General features: G+C 39.5%; 1 protein-coding gene across 2 annotated transcripts; it reads right to left on the bottom strand.

Annotated features, from left to right (window-relative positions):
- On the bottom strand, window positions 1-25,590 carry nup58 (nucleoporin 58). Of its 2 annotated transcripts, none has more exons than XM_007900635.2 (16): window positions 25,441-25,590; window positions 22,729-22,874; window positions 20,337-20,378; window positions 19,986-20,120; window positions 18,927-19,061; window positions 17,780-17,890; window positions 17,128-17,158; window positions 16,079-16,144; window positions 15,803-15,977; window positions 15,118-15,197; window positions 14,086-14,204; window positions 12,311-12,393; window positions 11,938-12,136; window positions 8,586-8,684; window positions 4,046-4,141; window positions 1-1,136 (listed from the first exon to the last, which is right to left on the bottom strand). In XM_007900635.2, exons 1-16 carry the CDS (start codon window positions 25,509-25,511, stop codon window positions 964-966), a joined length of 1,761 nt encoding a protein of 586 aa, XP_007898826.1. In that variant the 5' UTR covers window positions 25,512-25,590; the 3' UTR covers window positions 1-963. The 2 variants fall into 2 exon arrangements, with proteins under 2 accessions (XP_007898826.1, XP_007898827.1); XM_007900636.2 differs by having other exon boundaries at window positions 20,337-20,372.
- Between the last annotated feature and the right edge of the window lie 1,354 nt (window positions 25,591-26,944).

The following is a 26,944-nucleotide window of genomic DNA, read 5'->3' as shown; positions in this document are numbered from 1 at the left end:
TTGTGAAAGGTATTTTATTTGACTGGTTTCCAAATACAGCTTAGAGTGTCCATTTAACCCAAAAAGTACAATAATCTTCAAATACATTTTGTCATGTCGCCAATTACATACCACTACACAATTTTGAAATAAATGTATAAATAATTTTAACTCACAAAGAAAAACATTTCTTCCAAAAGTCACTAAAAATGACTTAAAGACTAACAGTGCACAAAGCAGCTCTTCATGCAAAAACATACATACAATGGATTTAGGACATAAATGACATTCCAACTCTTATGTTCAAATAGCTCAACCAACACAACTTCCTCTCTTGCTAACAAAGGTATCCAACAGCAGTATTCGGTTATTCAGTAATTTTACAAAAATAGACAGTAACTATATCTTAAAGTCAACTCTACTAAAGCTTTCATCCAAAGTACCCGACAACTCATCCAGAAGTATGACACTCTTAACTTTTCTTACTACAAAAACAAATATCGGGCAGTACCTGTTGTATAAAAAAAGTGCAATGCTTAAAGACTATGATTGTGAATTTGCATATTGAGACAATATGTACGTCACTGAGTTTGTACAAACGAGTTTCCATTTTTCAGTTATGTGAATATTTGCAATGCCCAGGTATCAAATCCACTTGTGTAGCAGCTGCTATTAAATAAGCTGTATAACTAATTCCAAGTAGAAAACAGACACTATCCGCATATTCTTTTGTACTTACGAAATTATCTAGGTACATAATCCATCTTGCTTTACTTTCAAAAATATAATCTTCAATTGTGAAAACTATCAACAATGGAACTCTTCTGGAAACTGAAGAATTCTGATTAAAGCCCAACTACTGTAATACAAAGTCATTCTTTTTTAAACCTGCAACTATTAAAAAACATATTTCAGACATATAAACATCAGTCATGCCCAATTTAAGAAAAGCTTCGGCTCCCCTCCCTACTTGGATGTCATTCCCTATCTTTTGCCTCGCTTGTTTCCAGCTGGAGGTTTCTTCAGTTGTAGAAGTTGTCCCCCTAGATTACTGCCAAAGCCCGAGGAAGGATTGGACACACCAAAGGTCAGGCCAGCAGTTGCTGTGATCCCGGGATTATTGAAGTTAAATCCAGATGTACTTGAGCTGCCAAAGCCTTGCACAAAAAAAAGGAATGTAGACTCTATGAGCAGTTTGCTGAAGTCAATATCATCAGGTTTAGTAACTTTTTGTGTTGTGCAAACTATTAAACGCACCAAAATATCAAAGAGAAGCACAATGAAGATGAATAAGCTCCTGTCTCAGAAATAGTTAAGAAAACTTACAAATTGACTGCAAAACACAGTTATGTTTATCTGGCATCATTGGTTCAAGCTTTAAACACAATACAGAAAATACGATAACAAGTTTAACAAATCCTGTACACGGCAATGTAATAAAAAAGCTGGAATAAGATTTAACTCTCCCTCAATCCCTCCGCCTTGCCCCTTTTCTCTGCCTTTTCAAGTCCTGCCTGAAAACCTTCATCTTCGACTGTGCTTACGACCACCTCCCCCCCAACTCGGAGTCAGGCTCCACCACTGTAAAGCGTCCTGAGACTCTACCCTGTATGGAGGGAGCTATATAAGTGCAAGTTGTTGTTGTTATTGTGAATAAATAACAGGTCACTTATCTGAATACCCCAAATGTTTTAGTCATACCTTACCATGACAGATACAATTAAGAGAGGTACAGACAGTTTTAAAAACAATCATTTAAAAATAAGAGGTGGACTTTCCTACTTCCATTGCATTCAGATTCAATGCAGATATCAGTTAATATCATCTCAAACAATGGATAATTTAGCAAATGCAAAGTCTGAAAATCTCAAGCAAACTGAAAATGCACAAGTTTTTAGATACAAGCTATGCTAGCATATGTACACCTTTCTAACTCTCCGACCTGCTTACCCTCCAACCCACAACCCTCTGCCTCCCCTCGTCTGGATCCAGCCTTCTGCATATCTCTCATGCCCCCGTTCCATCATTGGTGGCCGCACTTTCAGCCACTAAGCCCCAAAACTCTGGAACACATTTTCTCTATCCCTCCGCCTTGCCTCTTCCTTCCCCATCTTCAGTTCACGCCTGAAGACCTTCCTCTTCGACTGTGCCTACAGTCAACTCCCCCTCCCCATGGCTCAGCGTCGTGCTACACCATTGTCAAGCACTCTGGGAAGTCACCCTGCATGAGGGGTGCTCTATAAATGCAAGTTGTTGTTACAAAATTTATAATTATTGAATGCCTGACACAAAAAGCTGATTTTAGAATGTTTCTCTGCCAGTATACTGTACTGCCAGTACACTAGGGTTGAACATTCTCAGATGATAGCTTTGATTCTGGTGGAAGAAAGTTAACCACTGAAAAAAGCCAAGGAAACAAGAAAAAGCCAACTTGTTGCAAAATCCAAATCAACTGTACATGCAAGAGTAATATGCCAAAAAAATGTCAGTAAGATGTGCACCAAATGCAATTGGCTGCTGCGTTTCACCCACAAAATATACAGTCAATTCACTTTACAGTGTGTTCTGTGAAGCGCTTTGGGACGTCCTCCTGACGTGAAAAGCGCTATATCAAATGCGAGGATTATTATTATTATTCTGTGAAGTGCTTTGAGACATCTCGAAGACTTGATAAGGTGCTATATCAAATGCAAAGATTAATATTATTGTAAAAAAATCTTAGTAATAACAATAATCCTGTCAAGTACCTATATTACAAAAAAAAAATTTTGGGGGGAAAATCAAGTCGAGTTGTATCCCAGGAAATGTTGCACAGACTGTATAGAAACAAAAAGGAGGAAATCCCTCTTTTTCCACCATATATTACAAACTGAACATCACCATTTAACTATCGATTCCAGTTTACCCGCAAAGTAAAAAAATCCACCCTCAAATTTAAAAAAAACTTTTATAATTAATTATGTCACCAATTAATAATTTAATTCTCTTAGATTTGCAAACAATCTACATCCACAACATCCCTGCGTAGTTTATTCCACATTTACCACTCTGCAAAGCATTTATTAAATCTGTCTGTTCACTTTCCCTCATCTGAGTTGAATTCAGTATCTCCTTGTTTGAGCATGTTAAACATTAGGATTCAGTTTATCTATACTTATTAGGATCTCCAATAAGATCTCCTGTGAGCTTTCTCTTCTACAGTGTGAGCATTCCCAGCTCCTCATTGTAATTCAGGTACTTAATTCCAGCTATTTGCCCTATTCTGTGTCCTTTCCAATGATTTCCATGACATGGACCACCATAATTGTACTTACTATTGGTGGGGCCAGATCAGTGAATCATACAGCAGTAGTGGCCAATCTTTTTGGTTGGATGGACAACAAAATAAATGTTCTTGATTCAATATTTCTATCAATCAAGAAGATCCTGGAAGCGTAATGATTAATTGAACACAGACTTACCTAGACTTGTAGGAACGTTTGGTGGTGGTGGTGGGGGGGAAGGGGAGGGCACTTTTTGATGGCCCACGGGCTACTTCTGTTTGACTACCAATGTCATATTGGCACTTTAGGAGGGAGGAATAAAACCTGTCTTCAACAACCTCTCAGGGGACTGGGCCAAAATCGCCTTTCTATGAGGGTGGCCTCTGAGTAATGGTCAGCAAAGGATTGCTGCTGAATGGAGGTGGTTGCTTGAACAGGTTTGACTGTACTTCAAATTAAACAATTGTTTAGTTTTGACCATTTATCAGTATGTGGTAGGTGGCCAAGCAGAGTACTTTGTGCACTTGTTAAAAAGATTACTATTGTACATGTATCTTGATGTAAAATCTACTTATTTTTCCCTCCCTCCATCCAAGAACCCCAATTTAAATCGTTGTCTGTAAGGCAATTTTATACATTTTTGGCTGCAAAACATTTTTTATTTCTCTCCCTCCCTTATTTTTGTTTATGAATACAATCGCAGACCACTGTTGTGAATTTCAGTGCCAACAGTATAAATTATTTCTGTACCCTTGACCATCAAACCCAAAGCAGAGCACAGACAGACAAAATTAGAGACAAACCTGCACTGAGGCTTCCCGAGGGTTTTGAGGCTGATCCGAATCCAAATGAGCCGGCGCCTGAAGGGTTACTTCCAAAGGCACAAGTATTTCCAATTCCTACAAGAATAAGTACTGCACACTTAAGATTTTCTTTCACATAACTTTTTTGACACATATTACTTCACAATAACAAGAACAAATTCACCAATTGGGAACACAGTGACAACAACAGATCTTAAGGTGGATTTTGAAGGCAATAAGGGAAGGTATAAAATAGAGTTCCAGAGTTCCAGGGAGTGGTGGCTGAAAGCTCACTCACCAAAGATGGGGCAAGGGATTGAGAACAAACATGGGATTGAGAAGCAGGCTTGTATTTGTGGAGTGGACAGTGTCTGGGATAGTCGGAATGCAGAGGGAAACTAGAGCAAGGCTATGGAGGTATTTGAATGTGACAAGAATCTTGAAGAATTGCCAGTGATAAGGAACCAATGTAACCAAGCAATAACAGGGCGGGGGGGAAGGGCTTGTGGTGCCTGGTGGGCTCTAGAATTCTGGATGGTCTACAGCTTGTATAGGGAGCGACTGGGGAGTCCAGCGAGCAGGGTATTTGAGGAATAAAGCATGGATGTGATGAAGGTGTGGATGAGGGTCTCAGCAGCCTGTAAGGAAAGGTAGTGGTCGGTGCAGGCGAAGTGAAGGAAAGGAGAGCGAGCAATGATACTTCTCAAAATTCTATTAAAACTTGATGAGTTTGTTTTCATTCAATACTCCAATAATCACAAGTCAAAATCAAATACTACAGATGCACACAATTGTATGGAACTTCATGAGATACACAGTACAAAATGCCATCCACAACATTTAGTGAGAAGTATACAAAGCTAAAAATGGGAATCTCTTTGCTTTATAGGCTCAGTAAACATTTCTACAGTTCCAAAAATAATATTCTACATGAAACTGGGAATGCATTTGCTCAAAAGGAAGAAAAGCCATATTTGTGTATCAGTCAAGACATTAGGAATGGATCAAATGTTTTAAAGCACTTGAGAGGGATACAATGCTGTACTACTGAACAAGATTAAGACAGGCATCTGAATTCCAGTCACAACTGATAGCCATGTTTGGGGTTTTCCCCAAACTGCCTAATTACACCACATAAGGGCAATTTGTATTCTCCTCATTTGGCCTACTTTTTTTTAGAAAAATAAAAGCTCAGTAGTTGCTCTGGGATGTATGATGTGTGTGTGGGGGGGGGGGGAGGGGGGGGAGGGAAGAGAGAGAAAGGAAAAAGAACTGCATACATTTCCTCCTTCACAAATTTCAGGTTTACACTCTTCCAGTTACCCTCATTTTCATTCCATAGGTTTCAAGTACAAAGCCAGTGCTCAATGATATGCAACGTTCCCATTTTAAGGATAACGCCAGAGACGGTTGAACCCTCTCTTCCCGCCCCACACCAAATAAGATTTCTAGACAAGTAAACGTTTTTTTAAGCTCACCCCTTCCTTGCTTTTTCAATTATATTTGATATTATTTTATTTTTTGGTTGTTTTCCCCCATGGGAATCAGCAATTTACAGCACAGGAGGCAATTTGGCTCATTGAGTGAGTCTGCACTGGCTCTCAGGACAATGCACTAAAATTCTTCCTCTGTATATTGCTAAACATACAATTAGTACCTCATGAGAACAACAGAACGCAGTATGCAATTCAGTCATGTATTTTTCCATTGTTAATGCATTGACCAAATGAATGAAGCTGGCCAATATTCAATTGTAACTGAAGAAATGACACCTACTTGGTAAATTATCACTGACGTTAAGTCAGAATTTCTAGCAATTTTAAAGTGAAATGGGATAGCTTTACCAAATATAATTATTTGGAACTTAGGGTTTCATTGTTACAATGGATTCAATAACCAGCCTAAATAATGAGCCAAGAGAGTTGAACGGACTTTTTGTTATTAATTGCTCCACTTTTTTTTGGCAATTGAATGAGGATACTGGGATGGATGCTACAAATATTTCCGGGCACAGTTTGAATAAGTTTCATTGCTAGTTTGGCTTTCAAGTGGCATTCCATACCATGCTTTTACTTTATCCTTTTAGCCTCTCCTTGTACAGACATGACTTCAAACTGTGTTTAATTTACATTTGTGGCTCATTTCTGCTGCAGTTAAAGGAGCCGTTAACATTCATTTGTAATCCTCACTGTAATCAAGCTAATCATCTCCCCAATTTCTTCAAAGCAAAATTCAATTGAATTAAAGAAATAATTGTGCAAATCACTGCAAAAAGAAAGTGTCACAAGTATAATGGAATAAAATTTGAAGACTGACAATAGAAATGTATGTGGCTTCCATGCATTTACCCCTTTCTGCAAGGTAAAGTATATCTAAACATTCGGCAGGTTAATTCACAAAAGACAAGTTCTCATTGTACATATTTTTCTTTGAAATGGGAGCATATGTGTAGAATCTATCAATTTTGTACTCCAAATATCATGAACCTTGTAATTTTACATCAAGCAGTGAAATAACTTAAAAAGTTATATTAACTACTGCTGACCGGGACATGGGTAGGGTTTATAGCTTATAGTTAGGAAAGGCTTGAAACATTGAGATTTACACTGAAGTTGGAACTGAAATTAGAATATTGAAGTTTTGAGCGGAGAACAGTGGAAGATTATTCCTGTTAGTTGGTAAATTGTTAATCAGCAGAATTAATTTGGGAAGAGTTAAGGGGGAGTTTAAAATAATCTTTTTCACATAGAGAGCAATTGGAATATGGAGGCTTTGCATGGGGCTATTATAGCTGAGACCATATTAAAATAAAATGGATACAGATTTTCAAAGAATATCAAAGGAAAGTACAAGGAAAGAGATTGGCAAGAGCCACGGACTAACTTTGTTATTCAGCTACTTACATCAGCTTAAGCTGATTTTGCACATACCATCCAATTAATGAGAAAATGAGGAGAGCTGCTTCAAAAATAAACAATTTCTACAAATTTAGTATTTGATGAAATTAATTTATAAACATAATTTTTGAGATCACACGTCTATATTCTTTGGAAAACAAATGATGCATGTACTTTTAGAATCACCTGGACCTTAAGTAGGCAAATAGGTAAGGGGGAGGAGGGGGAAAAAGGAGGGGAAACACAAGTTTCCTGAATATCTCCCTTTTTTAAAAAAAAACTGCAGGGCCGAATTGTTCATTGATTCACATGAATAATCATAATAATGATAATCCTTGTATTTGATTTAGCGCTTTTCATGTCTTCTAGACATCTCAAAGCACTTCACAAAATATACTGTTAAGTGAATTGACTGTATATTTGTGGGTGAAACATGGCAGCCAATTGCGCACAGCAGTGTCCCACAAACAGTCGTGGAATGAGTGACCAAATTATTGTTTTCCATTTTGTTGTTTTTTTGAGGGATTATCATCCCCGGAAAAGTAATCCGCCAATTGACTAACAAACGGGTTCCTGCTTACTGCTAGGTGAACAGAGGCATGTGGCGTAAAGAAACTTGCCCAACATTTCACCCAGTCAGGAATAGAACTTAGGTCTCTTGCTTGTGAGGCAAGTCCTCGAACTACTGAGCTACAGGACTATAACAACAAGAGAAACATCACGGGTTCATGTTTGCTGAAAACCTCAATAGTTATGATTTGTTTTTGTTTTAAAGATGTGACTACAGTAAACTCCTTATAACAAGACCCTAACTTAACTTGTCACCACCATTGTCGTGCCACTACCACTGATATGCTGTCAATATCCCGGCTGCTTGCCATACAAAATGTTGATAAGAGATTCTGCTTTGCTTGTCCCTCTGCTTGGGTAAGCAGACCTCTGCTTAAACTGGTCGCATTTTTGTAAGTACTTACTTCAGATACCTTCCCTATAAGATGGCATCTTGCATCCCAGAGGCTTCTCGCCTCATCCTGTGACTGTTATGAGTGCTGGGCAGAGGTTGTGCATCCCAGAATCCTTCTGCCCTGTCTCCCACTCTATCCTGTAACAGGATTGGGTAGAAGGCCATGATACGACCCTCCAACCGATCAGAGACCTCTGCGACGCATCTGAGCATTCCCGCCCAATCTCCGCCAAGCGCCCGCAGTCACAGCGCCTCCTTGTGGCGCAGGAGACTTTTGCCTAACTAACCACTCGAGATGTTTTAAGCCCTTTCCCATTGGAGTCATGAGTTATCAGGACCTGACTGTATATGACAGACCCACTGTTTTTTGTATACCTGATCGCTAAATCTAGGAACTCAATGTGTGAGGAGGAGGATGACTGTTCACCAGATCTTAATCAAAGTTAAGCAATTAAGCACGAGTTCAGTTTCACTTGAAATGAGCAGAGGATTAAAAATGTTATAATGTTTAATTTGGAACGTGCAGATTTTTAAAAAAATCTTTTAAAACAAAATACCAGCTGCATCACTTTCTAATCTACATCTGTTTCTGTGGTGACTTTAATCGTGCATTTTAAAACTAACATTTAAAAAGCATTAACATAGAAACTTGTGCATTAAAATAGTTTAAAAATGGTACCTCCAAGGGTTGATGAACCTAAGCCACTTGACTGCAAACTTGTGCCAATACCTGAGCCGAATGGTGCTCCAAAATTAACTCCCAGAGTTGTCTGTGGTCCTAGTACAGAAAAATCAGAAAATTTGCCTTACTCTCAGAAGTTTTATTCTTGATTATAACTAAGATTCTGCTTGTTTTGATGCAATGGATCAAAATGAACAGAAACATTCAGCCTCAAGACGTTAGAAAGATAGTATCATTTAGAAACAAAGCCAAGGGAGGTTAAACTCATACATATGAAAAGCAGATTAAGTATTTAAAGTTTAAATTTGCATTTTTCCTACTAAAAACCAATTCACTTACTGCATTTTAAAGTATGCACGGATTGAATCACATTAATGTGTTTTGTTCTCTGAAAGACCAGTTCTTACTTCTTTCTGTATTTTCATAAAATGATGATAGAAAATACTTTAAAAACTACTCTGAATTATCAGCACAAACTCATAATTTTCCAATTTTTTTCTTAATCAAGATAGTTTAGATTCTTTGCAGTTCTTAAGGTATAGATATATTGTGCACATGCATTACTCTGCAACTGTGAATCATTTTTTTAAGAATAAAAATACATAATGAAACAAGACAATAAGATCTTTCACTTCTCAATTTATTGTTTAGTTTTGAAACATCTCAATTACATGGCAACATAACAAAGTACTTTTCAGTTTAGAAATCATGACTGCTATTATCTCAACTTTAGTGCACTACAGTTTGATGTTAGGCAACCTTTATAGATAGAGGGGAAAAAAACCATCCACATCATCCAAATTCCAAAGGTAATTACAAACCAGAAGCAAATTTTCTTTTTGTGTGCAGTTTGAAAAAGGCACCACTGAATTTACACACCAAATGCAAGTTCAACACATCCACACTTTCACAGTTCAACCACATCTCTTATTTTGTCCTGTTCAAGAGTAGTACACAATGATATTGCTTTTGTACTCTAAATATTCTGGAAGAAAAATGTCAGTCCCAAAAGATTTGAGAAAGTGTAGAGAATTAGAATAATCTAACCTATAAAGAAAAGCCAGAGAAACACCTAAGCAAATGGATCAAGATCATTAAGTGCAAAGAGACAGTATCATTCTGTGTGCCTATTTTGGCACATAATGTTCCATAATATTCAGGCTCGATTTCAAAACTTTTTAAAAATAATTCATAGGCATTTTCGTAAAAAAAACTATGGCTTTCAAAAATATATTACTTAAAATATTATATGCATTCCAAATCACCAGGTTTTGCAAACTCAAATTTAAAAAAAGTGACTTCTTGTTCTAACTACTATAGTATCTTAATAATGCACAGTCTGTTGAAACATTAAAGAAAAAGATAATTCAAGTAAATTAATTGTAGGTAACTTATTTTAAATTACTTTCAAGCTACATGCCATTATTTCAAACTTCAGCCATTTTAGGTCAAGAAAACGGACACTGCCTCTTTGAATTATGTGAAGATTTTGAAGAACAACGAGTCAGTCAGATGCACAAAGTGGTTTTACATGTCAATGTTGCAGATTGTATTGATAGGTATAGTTTACACAGACCAATTTCAGAATCAAATTAGTGTCGTAATCTAATGTTATACGGAAGGCAACGGTGGCATCGTATACATTTGCATAAACTAAAATTGTAACGGTAGTGTTTAATATTACAGTGCTGGGCAAAAGTGCATTATTTTTGTCCAAGAAGCACATTTCCCCCTTCACTAGAATATTTGTTTTATTACTGCTTCATCAGAAAGCAGAGTTGTTAAACTTACTGTAATTTAGAGACAAAATATAGCACGTGAAAAGTGCATCAAACTTACCTGCATATATTCTAGATGCCTCATTTTGTGAATATCTTACCAGGTTCTAATAACTTTAAATATGTATTATTAGCTTTAGTTAACAATACTTTGTAGTAATTTTTAAAAAGTTCTCTTCAAACAGGTCCTTCATTTTTATTTATCACATATACTAACCTAACAATTTTACTTGGGGAGAGCTCATAATCAAGTTAATAAATATTTAATATTGTATGAAGATGAAAAAGGATCTAGCTAAGATTAGTAAATTCAATCACTTGCATTATAAAAACTTTGTTGTATTACATATCAAGGCAAATTCACAATTCACTATGGTGCAAAACAAGAAAACTGCAGCATGTTAATACTGAGCAAATAACTCCTTTCTTTTATAAATTTAGCATGCTTGCATACCGTGTATTACCAATACCACTGCAAAGCTCGCTAGCTGTGAACTATAGGGTCAAATCTTTATACAATATATACAGAAGGTACTGTACTTCATTTCCTCTGAAAATCTCTGAAAACTACATGCTAAGAACCACAAATCTATACGTTAGAACATGCTAATCTAATGTTGTACCTCTAGAGTAGTATCTGTGACATGTCAAATATTCTTTGCTGAGAAGCACCTTAACCTCCTCTTCCGCCCATTGCCATTCTCTCATCAAAAGGAACACACAAATTGCTCTCAAGTAACAGTAACTTGAGCTGCTTGAAATGACCCAGCCCTCAATACATCTTCCTAAAGAAAACTATATTGTCTCTACTTGATAAGTACAAAAGTGTTCAGGAGCACATTATGGGGAATGATGAGCATAAATCCATGCATTGCACTCATTAAACAACACATAGGCAGAGTAATATGGAAATGCAAGGAAAAAGTACCTCAGATATATGGTGCAAAGTAAGATAGTCAAGGTGGTTTGTTCATTTAGTGATATTGGACTGGTTTGTGCACACCTGCTCCAAAACTAACTCCAGACTATAAACACGTGCTAAATTCACGATTTAGTCCTCCATTAAATATTATTTTGAAGATTTTTTTTAAAACAAAAACATAAAAATCCTAATAAATATTTAATTGCTGAAGTTCATCAGTAATTTCATCTCCTGATCCAATTCTTAACTTAGTTCTCACAAGATACTTTGTACTAAACTCTGTTTACAGTCACTATTACAGTATAAAAAGTCACTTCACATTTTCCAAGATAGTGTAAACACCAATTTACAAAATTAGGCATTTTGCAGCTTTGGGATTATTGCTTAGTATACCCTGCATAACCATGAGTTAATAGTTTATTATATGCAGGTATCAGAAATTATCACTATCAGTTAAAAAAAATTACAAAAAAGTACAAGAAAGTCTTAGTTGCTTTCTAATCCAGCAGTTAAGACCATGGAGATGTATTCAGGAAGACAAAAAAGCACAGTAAATATATTGGTTGCTATATTGTTTACAATAGCATGACCCATTTTACCCAGATACGTGTCTCAACATTACTCATTTATAACTTGAAGACATTCAGACCTGTAGCAGGCTGTTGCTGCTGGGTTAGTGTTGCAGCCATGGCAACTGCTGCTGCATTTGGTATGCTGAATGGGGTTGGTCCAGTTGTAACCCGTGGAGCACTTTGCCACTTCTTTGTTTCAGCACGCCGTGCTTCAAAGACATCAGTAGCATCTCCAAGGAAGATTTTCCGATAGCCAAGATACTGTTCTCTTAGAATCTGAAGAAAAAAAAATCCATGAATTTCAACACTACATCCGCACATTTATTTCTATTATTCAAAAATATTATGGAGTTCTTCAAATCAATCCAATGTCTTCAAAACAGTAATATGTACATTTTAAAGCTTTTCACAAAACACTCAAATATTAATAAAGAAGTTGGAAATTCGTACCTTTGCACTTTCGTGTATGGACTGGAGCTGAGCAGCCAAGGCTACAAATGTCTGATACACTTTCTGCATTGCAAGAGACAAGTCTGTAGGAATAACAAAGATAATTAACCCAAAATGACTATTTTTCCATTTGACACATTTGAGCCTAAGCAGTAAGTAACAGCAGCCTATTCAATAAGACTAGCATCACAACTGAACTCAAAATTGCACAATATCTAATACAGTTTTAACCTACTTTTTTGCAGTATTGCAGATATTAGAATTTTCTCAGAAATCCTTTAATATGAACCCAGTGATTTAACAAGCATGTCATAAAAATTCCTCACATAAAAATTTCAACTTACGAGATCTATCAGTAATACCAACTATAATGCACCAACCTGTTCATCTCAACATAGTTTACTCATATTGAAAATTATACCAATTAAATTCAGGAAACATGCAGTATTTACAAATGTGAAAACAATTTGGCCACCTCCCTCATTCTTTCCACATTTCCCATTCAATCATCATGGTTTAATCATATTTTGTAGACCTCTACTGACAGCTGAAATCTATTAGTAGTCTCCTAGATACATGATTGAGTATTATCATTCACCTTTCTTATACGCACACTTTTAAAGAAAACTGGTGGACAGAAAAAAATTCAAATTGGTGCAGCTTGTACTCTTTTTGAGGTTGGGGCATGTTTGAAAGAGTAAAGGAAACTTGTTTGCTCTGTATCTGAAGTGCGCAATGACTATGAGTGCTCAATCCAAGTGACAAAATGGAAAGAATCTGCTATTCCCCAACTTGGACATTCCTCACTTTTATAAGCATGTGATATGAATTACAAGGAACAAGAAAGATAATTTGGCCCATCAAGCCTGCTCCTTTCGCAAAGCACATACAAACTTGATCAAGATAGAACATCTCTCCCCCTCCACCGGACATCTTCTGCAATGTTCAGGTGTGAAAGCCACAGAAACAGATTTTTAGAAAATTTCAAACACAGATGAGGAATAATAATACTTGCATTTGATATAGCACCTTACCACATCTTTGAGATGTCTCAAAGCACTTCACACAATATACTGTAACGTAAATTGACTGTAGATTTTGTGGGCAAAACACGGCAGCCAATTGTGCACAGCAGCGTCCCACAAACAGTCGTGGATTGAGTGACCAGATTGTTATTTTTAAAAAACGAATTATTACCCTCGGAAAAGCGATCTGCCAATTGACTGACAACCAGGTTCTACTCTCCGCTAGGTAAACAGAGGCGTGTGGAGTAAGGAAACTTGCCCAACTTTTCACCCTGCCGGGAATCGAACCTAGGTAGGTCTGTCTTACGAGGCGAGCGCTCTAACCACTAAGCTACAGGGCTCCACGCATGCTGTTGGCAAGTACCCATTTGTGTTAACGAATTGCTCTCCTCCAACAATGTAACTTATTTAAAATCATGTAATCAATGACAGAACCAGTGATGGCTGAGAAGTTATTCTTAAGTGTGCAAATGCTGCATTGCACAAATATTCTTGTTATGTTAATTCCCTCTCCTTACCACAGATCTATGCCAGGTCTCATCTAGGAGTGGACCAAACCTGACCTCAACTATGAGGAGACAAGTGTCTTACCACTCTTTCTCCTTCCCCCTCAGAAGCAGCCCTAGTGAGATCTTAACCCATTAAATAGGGTAAGTCACAAGTGCTCCCCTACTTCACAGCATAGCACATCAGCACAAAATATGTTGCCCTGTATTGCAAAACAATGAAGCTAATTTTTTTTGAACAAACCTTGTGGAGTCATATGAGAGCTGTTAGCCTGAATGGCTAGATGATTTTCTAATTCCTCGATTTGTTGTCGATATTGCTGTAACTGCACCTCAAACTGTTCAACCAACAGTCTGAAATAGCTGCCAAAATAATTTACACAAAATATCAATCACTAGTATGCCTGGAGCATTTTCATGCAACAATAACAAATTACATTTGTATAGCGCCTTTCACGTCGGTCCCAAGGCACTGGATATGCACATGATAGGTAACAATTTTCACCCCTCCCAAATCAACGGACAGAGAACCCAATTGTAGAAGTTAACTCAGGTGGGGATCAATCCCAAGGACATCTGGCTTAGGTGTTCATACTCAGTAGTAGTTTTAGCAACTGAGCCAGTAGGGAAACTAAGAAATCGTTTTATTTTTACATTAATCTATCAAGAGGTAATCTATCATGGTGCCCAAGTTAGTCTCCTAACATTTAAGACCAAAATTGTAAACAACCAGAATGACAAACAGTATCTCATCATATGTTACTGTACTATTCCGGCTTTGAAAATGGGTCTAGCAACAAGCAGGAACATACAACTCCTGTCAAAAGCAAAATAACAGCCATATTTGAATAGAAGCAATAATATATATTTTTAAAAACTTAAGATAGCAAATCAGTTTTTGATACTGTGCATCAAAATGCAAGGACTTACTAATTTGGGATCGTTGAGGGCACAGAACTTAGAAACATAAATCTGCAGCACAGAATGAAGCCATTTGGCCCATTGAGTCCACACCGGCTCACAGAACAAAATCAATTAAATTCCACTGCTATGGCTTATACGCTTTCAAACCCCTTTCATATACCTACAGAAGTTCCAATGGACACCATCAGCCTACTCAGCTGGACATTCCACATCCCAACAAGCCTCTTGGTGAAAGATTCCTCCTACATTCAGGTTCTTTAACAAATGCTCATTTCACTGTACTAACTTTACAACTGTTCATTAGTTAAATGCTCAGAAATACATTTTATACAAAGAAAATGGTCAAACTTACTCTGCTGGTGCTGTATTTTCATGCTGAAGACCAGGTGGAGTTTTTTGTGTTCTGAGTGCTATTTCAGCATTTTTCAGCTCCTGAAAGCAAAATTAATTTTTTTTTACTGAGTTTAAAGACAACTTTTTTTAAAAAAGACACAAGATTACTTTTGTTATAATTCATAATACAGCTCCAGTTGTTCCTATAGTGACTTCTTTTAATAATACGGATTTGTCAGAAATTACAACAATAATTTTACATTTAAATAGCACTTTTCATACTGGGAAGGCGTCTCAAGTCTCAAAGTGTTTCACAGGTGATTGGGAGCCTGAGCTGAGGAAAAAGTGATTGCAGTCATAAAAAAATTAAGGTGGCTTTAAGTGAGGAGGAAGGGGACGAGGCATATTCCAGATAGCGTGGGCAAAATAGCTGAAAGCGTGCAAACCAATGGTGAAGCGGGAGGCATGAAACAAGCTGTTGTTCACTGAATAGCCAGGGAGGTAGGGTTGCAGTTTGTTGCTCCCTCCATTCAGCGAATCTGCTTGATTTCTCCAGCCCACCATTGGTGGGCAATCTTTTAGGTTTTAAGAGAATTTTGAAGGCAGGGCAGGAATTGACAATGGATAGGGATTTGTGGATAAACCCTATTTGTTTTTTAAAAAATAGCCTTATACATGTCAAACGTAAGAAGACATTGATTTACCTGTGCAGATTCTATTTTGAGTTTATCGATGGCAAGTGAATCTCTCTGCAGTCCACTTGCAACCACCGTTAACAATTGTTTCAGTGCTTTAATATCTTCTTGTACTTTCAACATGGCTTTAAAGGACATTCGGCTGATCTCTTCCTGCACCTGCTTTTGTTCTTTTACAAACTTCCTGTGGAAGAAAATGTAAAAAAAAATATAGGTCTTTACACTTTAATGCATGGTGAAGTAGCAACTCAATGATTGCTTGCAGATCAAACCTGCCAAACTCACTGAAAGTTATCCACGTCTTGGCATATAACAGGTGGCAGATTTTCATCCTTAAGTGCTTTGCTATCACTGCAAAACAAAAAGGACTGAAGTGTTAGATATTGCAACAGAAGGTTTTTTTTATTTGAGTGAAGACTAACAGAAACATTTGAATTATACACTGACAATATTTTATGGTTCCTTATTGCAGTAGTCTGCAGACATGAAGGCATAAAAATACTTTCACAACCAGGACAAGGCCACAATCAAATCAGTTTCTTTAAGGCAGGTATTTTTCTGACTTGCAACTATTAGAATAACAATCCTTCCATTTGGTATAACACCTTTTACATTGGGAGGATGTCCCAAAGCGCTTCACAGGATTTACTGTCCTTTCCCACAAACAGCCATGAAACAAAACCAATTTTATTTGGGGGATTGTTGGCCAGGACATCAGGAGAAACCCGCAAGAAAGATACCACACCAGTACAATTGCCAGACAGTATGTTGTTATACAACAACTTACACTTATATAGTGTATTTCATGTCAGGGGGACGTCTCAAACTACTTCATGCAATGGACTCAAGAGCCCAAGCTGGGGAGAGGGGAAGCTGGCTCCGAAGGAAGGAAGAGAGCAAAGCGGAGGAATATTAACAACAACAAGATTCCATTTATAGAGCGCCTTTCACGTCGGGAGGACGTCCCAAGGCGCTGTACAGTTGGGTCAGGACCCGAGCATTGGGGGGAAATAGTCAAGGTGAGGGGAGGGAAGGGAGGGAGCGAGGAGGGGGTAGAATCGAGAGAGTCTATTTATTTAGAATTAAATATTCTAACCTTAGGAGTGGGATCCCTGACCAATTCTTCCATGCCCAACACTGAACCAAACTGTAGCACGCATACTACTGATTGACATCAACTAACTCAGCACAAGATTTAAACCTCCCATCTGTGTGGCTCAGGTAGTTTCTGATTAAACTCACTAAGCCATCATAAGGTGCTGCAGTTCTGATTTTTAATAAGCTGAACAGTACAGTTATACATTTTTATCTTCCAGAAAGGCAGAAATACTTACTCAGGCCTGACTCCAACTGAACATCTATCATCTGTAACATGCAAACACAAATCATTAATGTCTTCACAATCATAAAATGAATAAACAATGACAACAGTACAGAATAAAAGAGAAAGACACCTCAATTTCTATTTCCTCAAACATGGTTAGTTCAACTGAAAACTAGGAAAGCATCATTGATCAGAAAGTTCTAATATTTACAATCTTATAATGCAATCTTATAGTAATAATAGCATTTGATATAGCACCTTCTTGTGTTATTGAGACATCGAGCGACTTCAAAGGATGTTACTGTGAAGTATAGTGTCTATCTGTGTGCAAACTAAGCAGCCAATTTTGCACACAGCAATAATAATCCTCGTATTTGATATATCACCTTATCACATCATCGAAACGCCTCAAAGCACTTCGCACATTTACTGCAAAGTGATTTGACTATATTTTGTGGCCGAAAATTACAATAAATCAGGGAAGGCAACCAGTTGTGCACAGCAGTGTCCCATAGTCATGGATTTTATTTTTTTGAAGGGATTATTAGCTCCAGAAAGCGATCCGCTAACATCTTGGTTCCTACTTACTGCTGAACAAAATCCATACAACACAAAGGGACATACAACGAGTGAGCCGGCTGCACTTAAAACATGATACTCACTCTTCTTGTCTGAAGACCCACTGAAATCTATTCCACCGAGTCCTTCACTTGCTGTAGAAGTTGGGGCAATAATAGGCATCCCAAGATTCAAGCCAAGTGACTGCCCTAGAGCTAATTCAAAAAGAAATCAAGCTATCATCAAAGCTTTTTTAACTAATGATTTTAAATATTTGCACTTGAAGACCAACATTGACTTCATTTAATATTTTTCAGACAGTATATGGTAAATCAAAATGAAAATAGGCTCAGAAAAAATTAAGACTGAAAAGACTACATAGGAAACAATTCATTAGCAACAATCTGCTTTTCTCAAGGGAGATCTTTTGAACTAGAATTAGTTCACTTCTCTACAGTCACTATGCAAAACAGATACTGATAATCAACAAATACTAAATTTAATGGAACTCTGCTTATTCTCTGGAAGAAAGTGCACAACAATAAACAATTAAATTAGCAATTAAAACACTTTGCAAATACATATTCAATTTTACAGTTTTGGGTTTTTTAGGTTTTAAAGAATACCACCAATTAATGTCAGTGACAATAACACAGACCGCCCTCCAATGAAGTGTGTGTATAAGAAATCAAATCATGTATATTTGTTTGATGCTCAAAAATACATTTGGGTCTATATGTGATTGGTAAAAATAATAATAGTTGCATTTGATATAGTGCCTTTCAATTTTGGAGGATGTCTCAAGGTGCTTCACAAAAATTACTCTAAAGTTTAGTGACGGTATATTTAGAAGGCGAATGCAGCAACCAACTCACGTACAGCCAGGCTGACACCTGAAGTATTCTAGGAAAGGTTTTTAATATAAATTCTTATCTTAAGCTTTAATTTTATTTGTTACAACTTATAAGGAGTGTACAGCTTCCTTGATGATCATTCAACAACAATAACCAATTACATTTGCATAGCGCCTTTCACAAACATCCCAAGGCGCTGGACAGTCAGGGATTCACACTCGAGCTGATGGTTGGGATCAGGAGAAACGGAGGGTGGGGAAGGGTATGAGCATGATCTAAGGCACGGTCGAAGAGGAGGATCTTGAGAACGGGTCTTGAAGGAGGCAAGGGAGGGGGTGAGGCAGAAGGACTGTGGGGTGGAGTTCCAGAGGATGATGAAGTCTGTTCAAATACTGACCTGTTGTGGTTGCACTTGTACCCTGAAAGAGAGAGCCAGTCAAACCACCCAGAACTCCTCCCAGAGTTAGGCCTGTTGGTGCGGATGTGGTGGACGTAGACCCACCGCCTAAATTTAACGTAAATCCTGTAGGACCTAGTCAGAGAATTATAAGAATCGGAATTTGAGAAAAATGGTCAAAAAATAAATTGTTCAATACAATATTAAAGCTCTTTGATCATTCAATAATTCAGTAGACAAATGCAATCTGTGACATGATTGAGAAACATAAATAAGAAAAATATCAGGTTTATAACCCTGTCCAATGCATAGTTTACAGATCTTAGTTACAGCCACTGAGGGCACTTCACTATATTCAGAATTCCTGGCTTATTGTGATAATTTATTCTACTCTAAACAATTCAGAATATTAACTCTTTGGTTCCCATATGTTTGTCAACAGGTTTTACAATCTCAGTCTTATGCCCCTCTCTGGATCAACCATCAGGATATATACTTCTGTTGCAAAAAAGTTTGCATTGTCAAGTACCCAATTGAGTAGTGGCAAAAATATGCTAGTACTTGAACAATCATAACAAATTTTGCAAATCATAGAAGTCAACAAAGCCCACTCCCATTGCAAAAGGTCAAAATCTGGTTCAGCCACTCCCCTCACTATAAAGATTTGTCTTTATTGATAAAATATTTATCTGAGAAAAACTAGCATAAAATTATACTTGTATTGCATTTGATATAGTGCCTTATGCCATCATCGAGACATCATAAAGCACTTCACATGATTCACTGTACAGTACAGCGTAGTGACTATTTTGTAGGCGAATGCAGCAGTTCGTTTGCAGCCGTGAAGTGAATGACTAATTTTATCTTCTTTATATATAAAGTTTAAATTTCCAAAAGTAGACACGTGTATGACTAGTCTGATGCCCGTGGTAAGAGGGGAAAGTATTAAAATCTTTAACGAAACGGACACAAGAAAATAAATATTACACAACTAAAAATATATCTTACTATTACTGGAATCTTGCTCATACAAGTAACACTATGATCAAGCATGTTTACCTGTTATAGCAGTTGTTGCAGAAGGAAGGCATAGACCCCCACTGGATGCAACAGGCACAGCAAAAGGTGTTGCAGAGCCAGCTGGTTTGTTGAATCCTAAACTAAAACCAGTTGCAGCTGCAGTTGTAGGAGTTCCTGCAAGAGAAATCGAATAAGGTCAGAACTTAATCTTACTATATAAATCACTGGTACTGCAGAGATTAAAGATTCATACGAACAAAACACACAGAAGCAAATTGTTGGAATGCATCAGATGAAAGCTTCTGTAATAGAATATCCAAATTGCAAATCTAACAGAATAACATTACAGATTCCATTTATCAAAATGCATTGCTACTTTTGTAGACTTACCCAATGTTAATCCTGTAGGGACTGCTGTTGTAGTTCCTGTAACTCAAGGGGAAAAAAAGCTATTAAACAGAAGACCAGTTAACCATCACCTTAGGAAAAACTTAATACGCAAATTCATTCAGCATGTGCTGCATTGGGAAAAAAGTTAAGTTTAATTGACAACTGACAAGTTTCCTTATAACAACATTAACTCAAACTATTTTATTTATTTATTAAAATATTTATTATTTCCAAATATAAATATTCAATTTTGCACTCTCCGTTATCATTCTGTTTTTATCCTTCCGTTCTGAACTCGCAGCCCAAGTTAAAAATCTATCCCCTTCATGTTAGAAAACTTGAAACATACCTCCATTGATCTGTTGTCCAATAAAAAACAAAATAATATAGGTGCAAGTTGCTGTTAACCTTTTGACTTGGGAGGCAACTGAGCTAGGCTCACACCGACATATCAGCTTAGCCTAATTGGCAGTGTTGTGCGATCTTTTACACCTATCTGAATAACAATAATCCTTACATTTGATACAGCACCTTTACATTGGGAGGGCGTCACAAAACGCTTCACTGAATTTACTTTTAAGTGTAGTAACGACAAAGTGAAAGGCACGATATTAATATAAATTTGTATTGTGTTTGTAGGCAAACTCAACAACATTACATTTGTATAGCACCTTTCACGTCGGGAGGACGTCCCAAGGCGCTGGACAGAGGACAGCATTTCAGACCCGAGCTGGGGTCGGGGGGGGGGGGGAGAAGGGGAGGTGTGGTTGATGGCATGGTCAAAGAGGAGGATCTTGCGGCAGGACGTGAAGGAGGCTAAGGAGGGGGCGAGGCGGAGTGACTGGGGGATGGAATTCCAGAGGTTGGAGGCAGAGTAGCTGAAGGCTCTCCCACCAATGGTGGGGCAGGTGGGTCGGGGGACGTGGAGCAGGTCAGAGCCGGCTGAGCGGACGGGTTGGTAGGGGGTTAGGAGGTCGCAGAGGTAGGGTGGGGCGAGGCCATGGAGGGCTTTGTATGTGAGGACCAGGATCTTGACCTGGATCCTCTGAAGGATAGGGAGCCAATGGAGTCGGGCGAGAATGGGGGAGATGGGGTCACGGAGTTTGGTGCGGGAGAGGACACGGGCTGCAGAGTTCTGGATTATCTGCAGCCTGTGGAGGGAGGAGTTGGGAAGGTCGACAAGCAGGGCGTTTGTATAGTCGAACCTGGAGGTGACGAAGGCATGAACAAGAGTTTCAGCGGCCTGAGGGGTGAGGTAGTGGCAAAGTTGAGGGAAGGCAGAACGGGTCATGGCTTGGATGTGGGGAAGAAGACAGTTGAGGGTCAAACAAGACGCCTAGGTTCCTGACCGGCTTGGTGAGTTGTAGTGTGCAACCATGGAGGTTGATGCTGCCAGAACCTGAGGTGCAGAGGCTCTGGCCCGAGCCAATCAGTAGGGCCTCAGTCTTGGTCACATTCAACTGTAGGAAATATGCCCTCATCCAGGACTTGAAGTCCGACAGGCAGTCTGTCAGAACAGCAGTGGTCCTGGAGTTGAGGGTGGAGGCAGAAAGATAGAGTTGGGTGTCATCCACATACATATGGAAGTTGACCTCATGTCTGCGGATGATGTCACCAAGGAGGAGCATGCAGATATTAAAGAGGAGAGGACCAAGGACAGAGCCCTGGAGGGACGCCAGATGTGACAGTGCGGGGGCTGGAGGAGAAACCGTTAGAGGCAACAAAGTGGAGACGGTGAGAAAGATAGTAATCGAACCAGGCAAGGGAAGGTCCGCGAAGGTTAAGTAAAGAGGAGAGGCAGTGTAAGAGGATGGAGTGGTCAAACACCTATGAAGTGGATGACTAATTTATATCTGATGGATTGTTGGCCATGACATTGGAAGAAACTTCTTTAACTTTTTAAATAGTGGCATGAGATATTTAATGTCCACCTGAACAAACCTAACACTGGAGTTTAAGCCAGTTAAACATTAATTCAGAAAACACTTTTCTACATGAAGAATGGTGCAATATGATGCCCAGAAAGGAAGGCCGTAGATGCACAGTTAATTGAGGTGTTTAGAAGGGAGAGTACATGAGAATTAAAGGTATTAAGCAACGGAGAAAAAAAAAGATAATGCGATGAGAAAAGTAAAGAGCTGCCACGAACTAATAAAATGCCAATGACAAATTACCAGTGGCTTAAATACTTTCTCCTTGTTCCTATATAATAACACAAGACTATCAACCACCAGGCCAGACAGATAGGACTTCAATTTAACAGCATCACCAACAATGCTACACTTCCTCTGTTGTGTGGTAGTGCACTACTAACCTTCTAATTATCCTTATCTGAAAGGATATGCATACATGTTGCCCAAACAATAATTCACAATGAACATAGGAGCTCTACCTGCACCCGCAGCTCCAAATGAAAATCCAGTCGTTTGTTTCTGCCCAAACAGTCCACTTCCTAGGCCTCCAAAAGTTGATGCTGCTGTGGTTGGAACTGTGGCACCAGGATTTCCAAAGCTAAATCCTCCAGTACCAGCCGGGTTGCTATAACAAAACACAAGAGTGAATTACTTGCGATGATAAACCCAATCAGTCTGTAATATGATAAGGTGCTATATTAAATGCAAGGATTATTACTATTTATTCATAAACAAATCAAAAGTGTAGATAATACAACACACATACAACACAGGAATACTAATAAATAGAAATTTGTTCAATACAGTAAAACTTGCACAAGTCTTATCTTTCGCTCACAACATAGTCAATTCACTTGACAATCTATTCTGTGAAGCACTTTGAGACAGCTCAACGACATGATAAGGCACTATATCAAATGCAAGGATTATTATTATCTTTATAAATTGTATAATCACCTAAGTCATGCATAAATGAAGCTGTTAGTCTTGCTCTTTTGTTGGTAAACAAGGAATTCACCATAAACTGAAATGGTCAGTAGCTATTTTTTTTCATAAACTACACATCATTTGAACTCCTATATTTCAACCTTATAATCAGCACAAAGGAGCTTCCCACAGTTTAATTCCATTTAACACTATTTTTCCATAACGTAGACAACTGAAATTAGCAAAACATTGAATAAGAATGACTATGTCACCCATCAAATTCACTCCTTCCAAGAATATGTACAATCTACACTTTCAGACTTTACCCCACCCATTTATTTGGAATGAAAGTTCTGCACACTTTACAATATTAATGCATCTACTACTTTACTGCTCTAACAGACTTATATAAGTTACCATGTTGAGTACATTACTTCAAACTCGTAAAGAAAGCTCACCTTAATGGCTTATTAATGCTACCACCAATACCACAACTTCTATACTAAAGATAATAAAGACGTAATGTGTGTCTGCCAAGAACTCAATAACCGATTGACATAGAGACATGATTTATATGCCATTGGAAAGATCTTGTATTGGGGAGTGTCACGGGCATATTTTTTTTCAGAGACCTCCTACTGTTGAGCCTTTTTAAAGAATGGTTTCACTAAGCCCTCAAAAAGTATGCATAGTATTCTGCAACAAAGTAGCAACAGAGGTCACACAGCCTTCTAGAGAGATACATCTATATAGCTGAAATGTCTGTGTATATGTATGTGCGTGTGAGAGTTCTCCCACAGGTGTCCCCCCCCCACTGAGTCCTCCCAACAGGATACTAATAAAGACAAAATGTCTCAGGAGTTCTCCCAACCAGGAGTCCTCCAAAAAGGATATGTGTGCAAATATGTGAACAAGGGATGCTAATGCGTTCAATAGCACATTTTCTTAATCTTAACAGATAAAGTTGCCTACGAAGCGAAGATCAAGCCTTTCAAGGACAAATAAAAATGCCAGGGGAAAGAGAGAAGGCCAATTGAATTAAACTGGTTGCGCGCATAGCTGCAACGGGTACAGCTAGTTTTTTTATATGAGGAAAATTGCCATACATACAAATGCAAGGTTTCCTGTTTATTTTAATAATGCAAACTAAAGAATGTATGAAAACACATTTGTACAACAAATCTAAAAATGTTAATGAAGAATATAAATTGCATTTTCATCACGATTAGGCTTTTATGTGCCATCATCCTGCTCACCAGACTCCCCAAGTCTTACTTAAACAAGTTGCAGACTATTCAGAACTCTGCAGCCCACGTCCTCCCCTGCAGCGAGCTCTGCATGCCTATCACCCCCATCCTCGCTTGGCTTCACTGGCTCCCCATCCCCAGCAGAGATCAAATTCAAGACCCTCATTCTCACTTACAAATCTCTTTGCAGCCTCGCCCCATCCCAGAACCCCCTCCTCCTGTTCAATGCCCATCATCATTGCCTTTATGACCTTTTAGCTGTAGCATCAGAGGTTAGTTCTGGACGTTATAGTGCGTATCCAACCGATGAAGGTCCCTGGTTCCATTTCAATGACAATACTGTTACTTAGACTTCTGAAGAGGAAACTAGTGACCGTCAAGGCCTGCATCCTCTTCCATTATATGGAATGCCAGGTCAAACTTTTAAGGCGTCCCACCCTTTCCCATATGAATATTACCCGAAACACATACTGCATCGGAGGGCACGTAAAATCTTCCCCCACTTCTACGAGCGCTTCATAAATCAAACCGTTTTGATCTTGCACTTTTAAATCGTGGACGAGAATCGAATTCATTAACTCTTTTGACTTGAGCTTCGAGCCATTTTTGCCTCCCACCCTCCTCAGCTCCCCAGCCGGGCTAACGTGCCCGGGCAGCAGCGTAAATAGCTTTGGGATGTCAGGAAAAGTGCTGTATAAAGCGCATTATAAATTCAAGTATAACATGGCTCCCTACCCCTACCCCGTCCGCATTGCGGTTCAGGAACAAGACCAATAAAGCACAAGTAAGACTTTTCGTTGAAACACAGTGGGGGTTTTGAAGGACAATGTCAAACCCACGTGGCGCTTTCCCCGAACAAGTTTCGCGCAAAATAGCGAAACTAACCCATTCCCACCCCCCACCGATAACAACAGGTCTATAAGGCGAATGGCAGGCGAAGGAGAGGCGGAGAAGTTTAATCGGAATCAACAAGAGCCCCGAAAGCTACGACGGGCAGAAACAACAGAGACCGAGTACCTGGGAGCTCCGAGGGTGAAGCCGCCGGTGGGGCCCACGGCTTGGGTACCGAAGCCGAACCCCGAGGTCATAACGGCTGCTCTGGTTTATAGGCCGAGGTGAAGCGGGAGGTTTGCTGCTGCTGCTGTTGTGTGTGTGTGTGGGGGGGGGGGTTGGAGGGAGGGTTCGGGGGATGTTTCCGGAGTGAGGGGGTGAAAGCTGTGCTGACGGGAGGGGGGGCAGTTGTGGCGGTTTCCTCCGGGGCTGCAGCGCAACGCAGCGCTCGAGCGGCGAAGGCCTCGCCGACGGTGTGTGTGTGTGTGTGTGTGAGCGAGTGAGTGAGTCAGCGCGCGAGGCCGCGTGAGGCGGAGACCATCGCTTGTTTACACGCGGCGGGTGAGCGGCGCGAGGCGACTGACGTGACGGTGACAGGAATTTAACTCGCGCCGCGTTCGCTCGCTTCTCTCCCCCCCACCACCCAACCGCCACTACCACTTGGCGCGCGGACTCCTCCCCGACACTTCCGGTCCGGGCTTGGAGGCTGCTGGGATACTGGAGGGATCGCTCCCCGTGGGGGGGGGGTCACCGGGGAGGACCGAGTCACAGAGCCCGCGCACGCGCCTTGCGGAGCAAGTCGTGTCGTTCCCCCCCCACCCCTCCCCCACTCCGCACTGCAGTGGCCACACGATGCTGGATGGCCCCCCCCCCTGGTTCCTGGCAGCTTCCTCCCAGACCCTTCTTCTGGCGCCCGCCCTCCCACTTCATTCGGGACGTTCGTCTCGAGGCATTCCTTCCTTCCGCACAAACGCGCGCCGTCACCTCACTTTGCAGTGAATCCCCCTGAAGCGCTTTGGGACGTCCGTCCACCTGACGTAAAAGGCCGGGATTGCAAAATACGCGGTCATTCCACTTTACGGTGTGAAGCGCTTTCAGATGTCTCGAGGACTTGGTAAGGTGCAATATCGAAAGCGAGGATTATTATTACCTCTGATCACACTTTAAGTCATCTTACGAATCCCCACATAACAACATAGCGTAGGAGCAAGAGTAGGCCATTCGGCCCTTCGAGCCTGCCCCGCCATTCAATCATGGCTGATCTTCTAATCTAACTCCAGCTAATAACCTGACCCTGCCTTATCCCCATATCCCTTAATCCCTTTTGCAATAAGAAATCTATCTATCTATCTCAGTCATGAATATGTTCAAGGACTGAGCATCAACAGCCCTTTGGGGTAGTGAGTTCCATACATTCACCACCTTTTGAGTGAAGAAGTTCTTCCTCAACTCAGCGTGAAAGGGCTGACCTCTGATTTTAAGGTTGTTGACCCCTGGTTTTAGTTTCTCCAACCAGGGGAAACAATCTCCCACTATCTACTCTATCATGCCCTTTGATGATCTTATAGGTTTCTATAAGATCCCATCTAATTCTTCTATATTCTAGTGAATATAGGCCCAAATTGGTCAGCCTATCCTCGTAACTCATCCCCTTCATCCCTAGTACTAACCTGGTAAATCTACACTGCAC

The sequence above is a fragment of the Callorhinchus milii genome, unplaced genomic scaffold, assembly GCF_018977255.1.
Source record: "Callorhinchus milii isolate IMCB2004 unplaced genomic scaffold, IMCB_Cmil_1.0 Scaffold4, whole genome shotgun sequence".
Lineage (NCBI taxonomy): Eukaryota > Metazoa > Chordata > Chondrichthyes > Chimaeriformes > Callorhinchidae > Callorhinchus > Callorhinchus milii.
The sequence above is the reverse complement of the archived record's forward strand: the minus strand, read 5'-3'. Positions and strand labels throughout refer to the sequence as shown.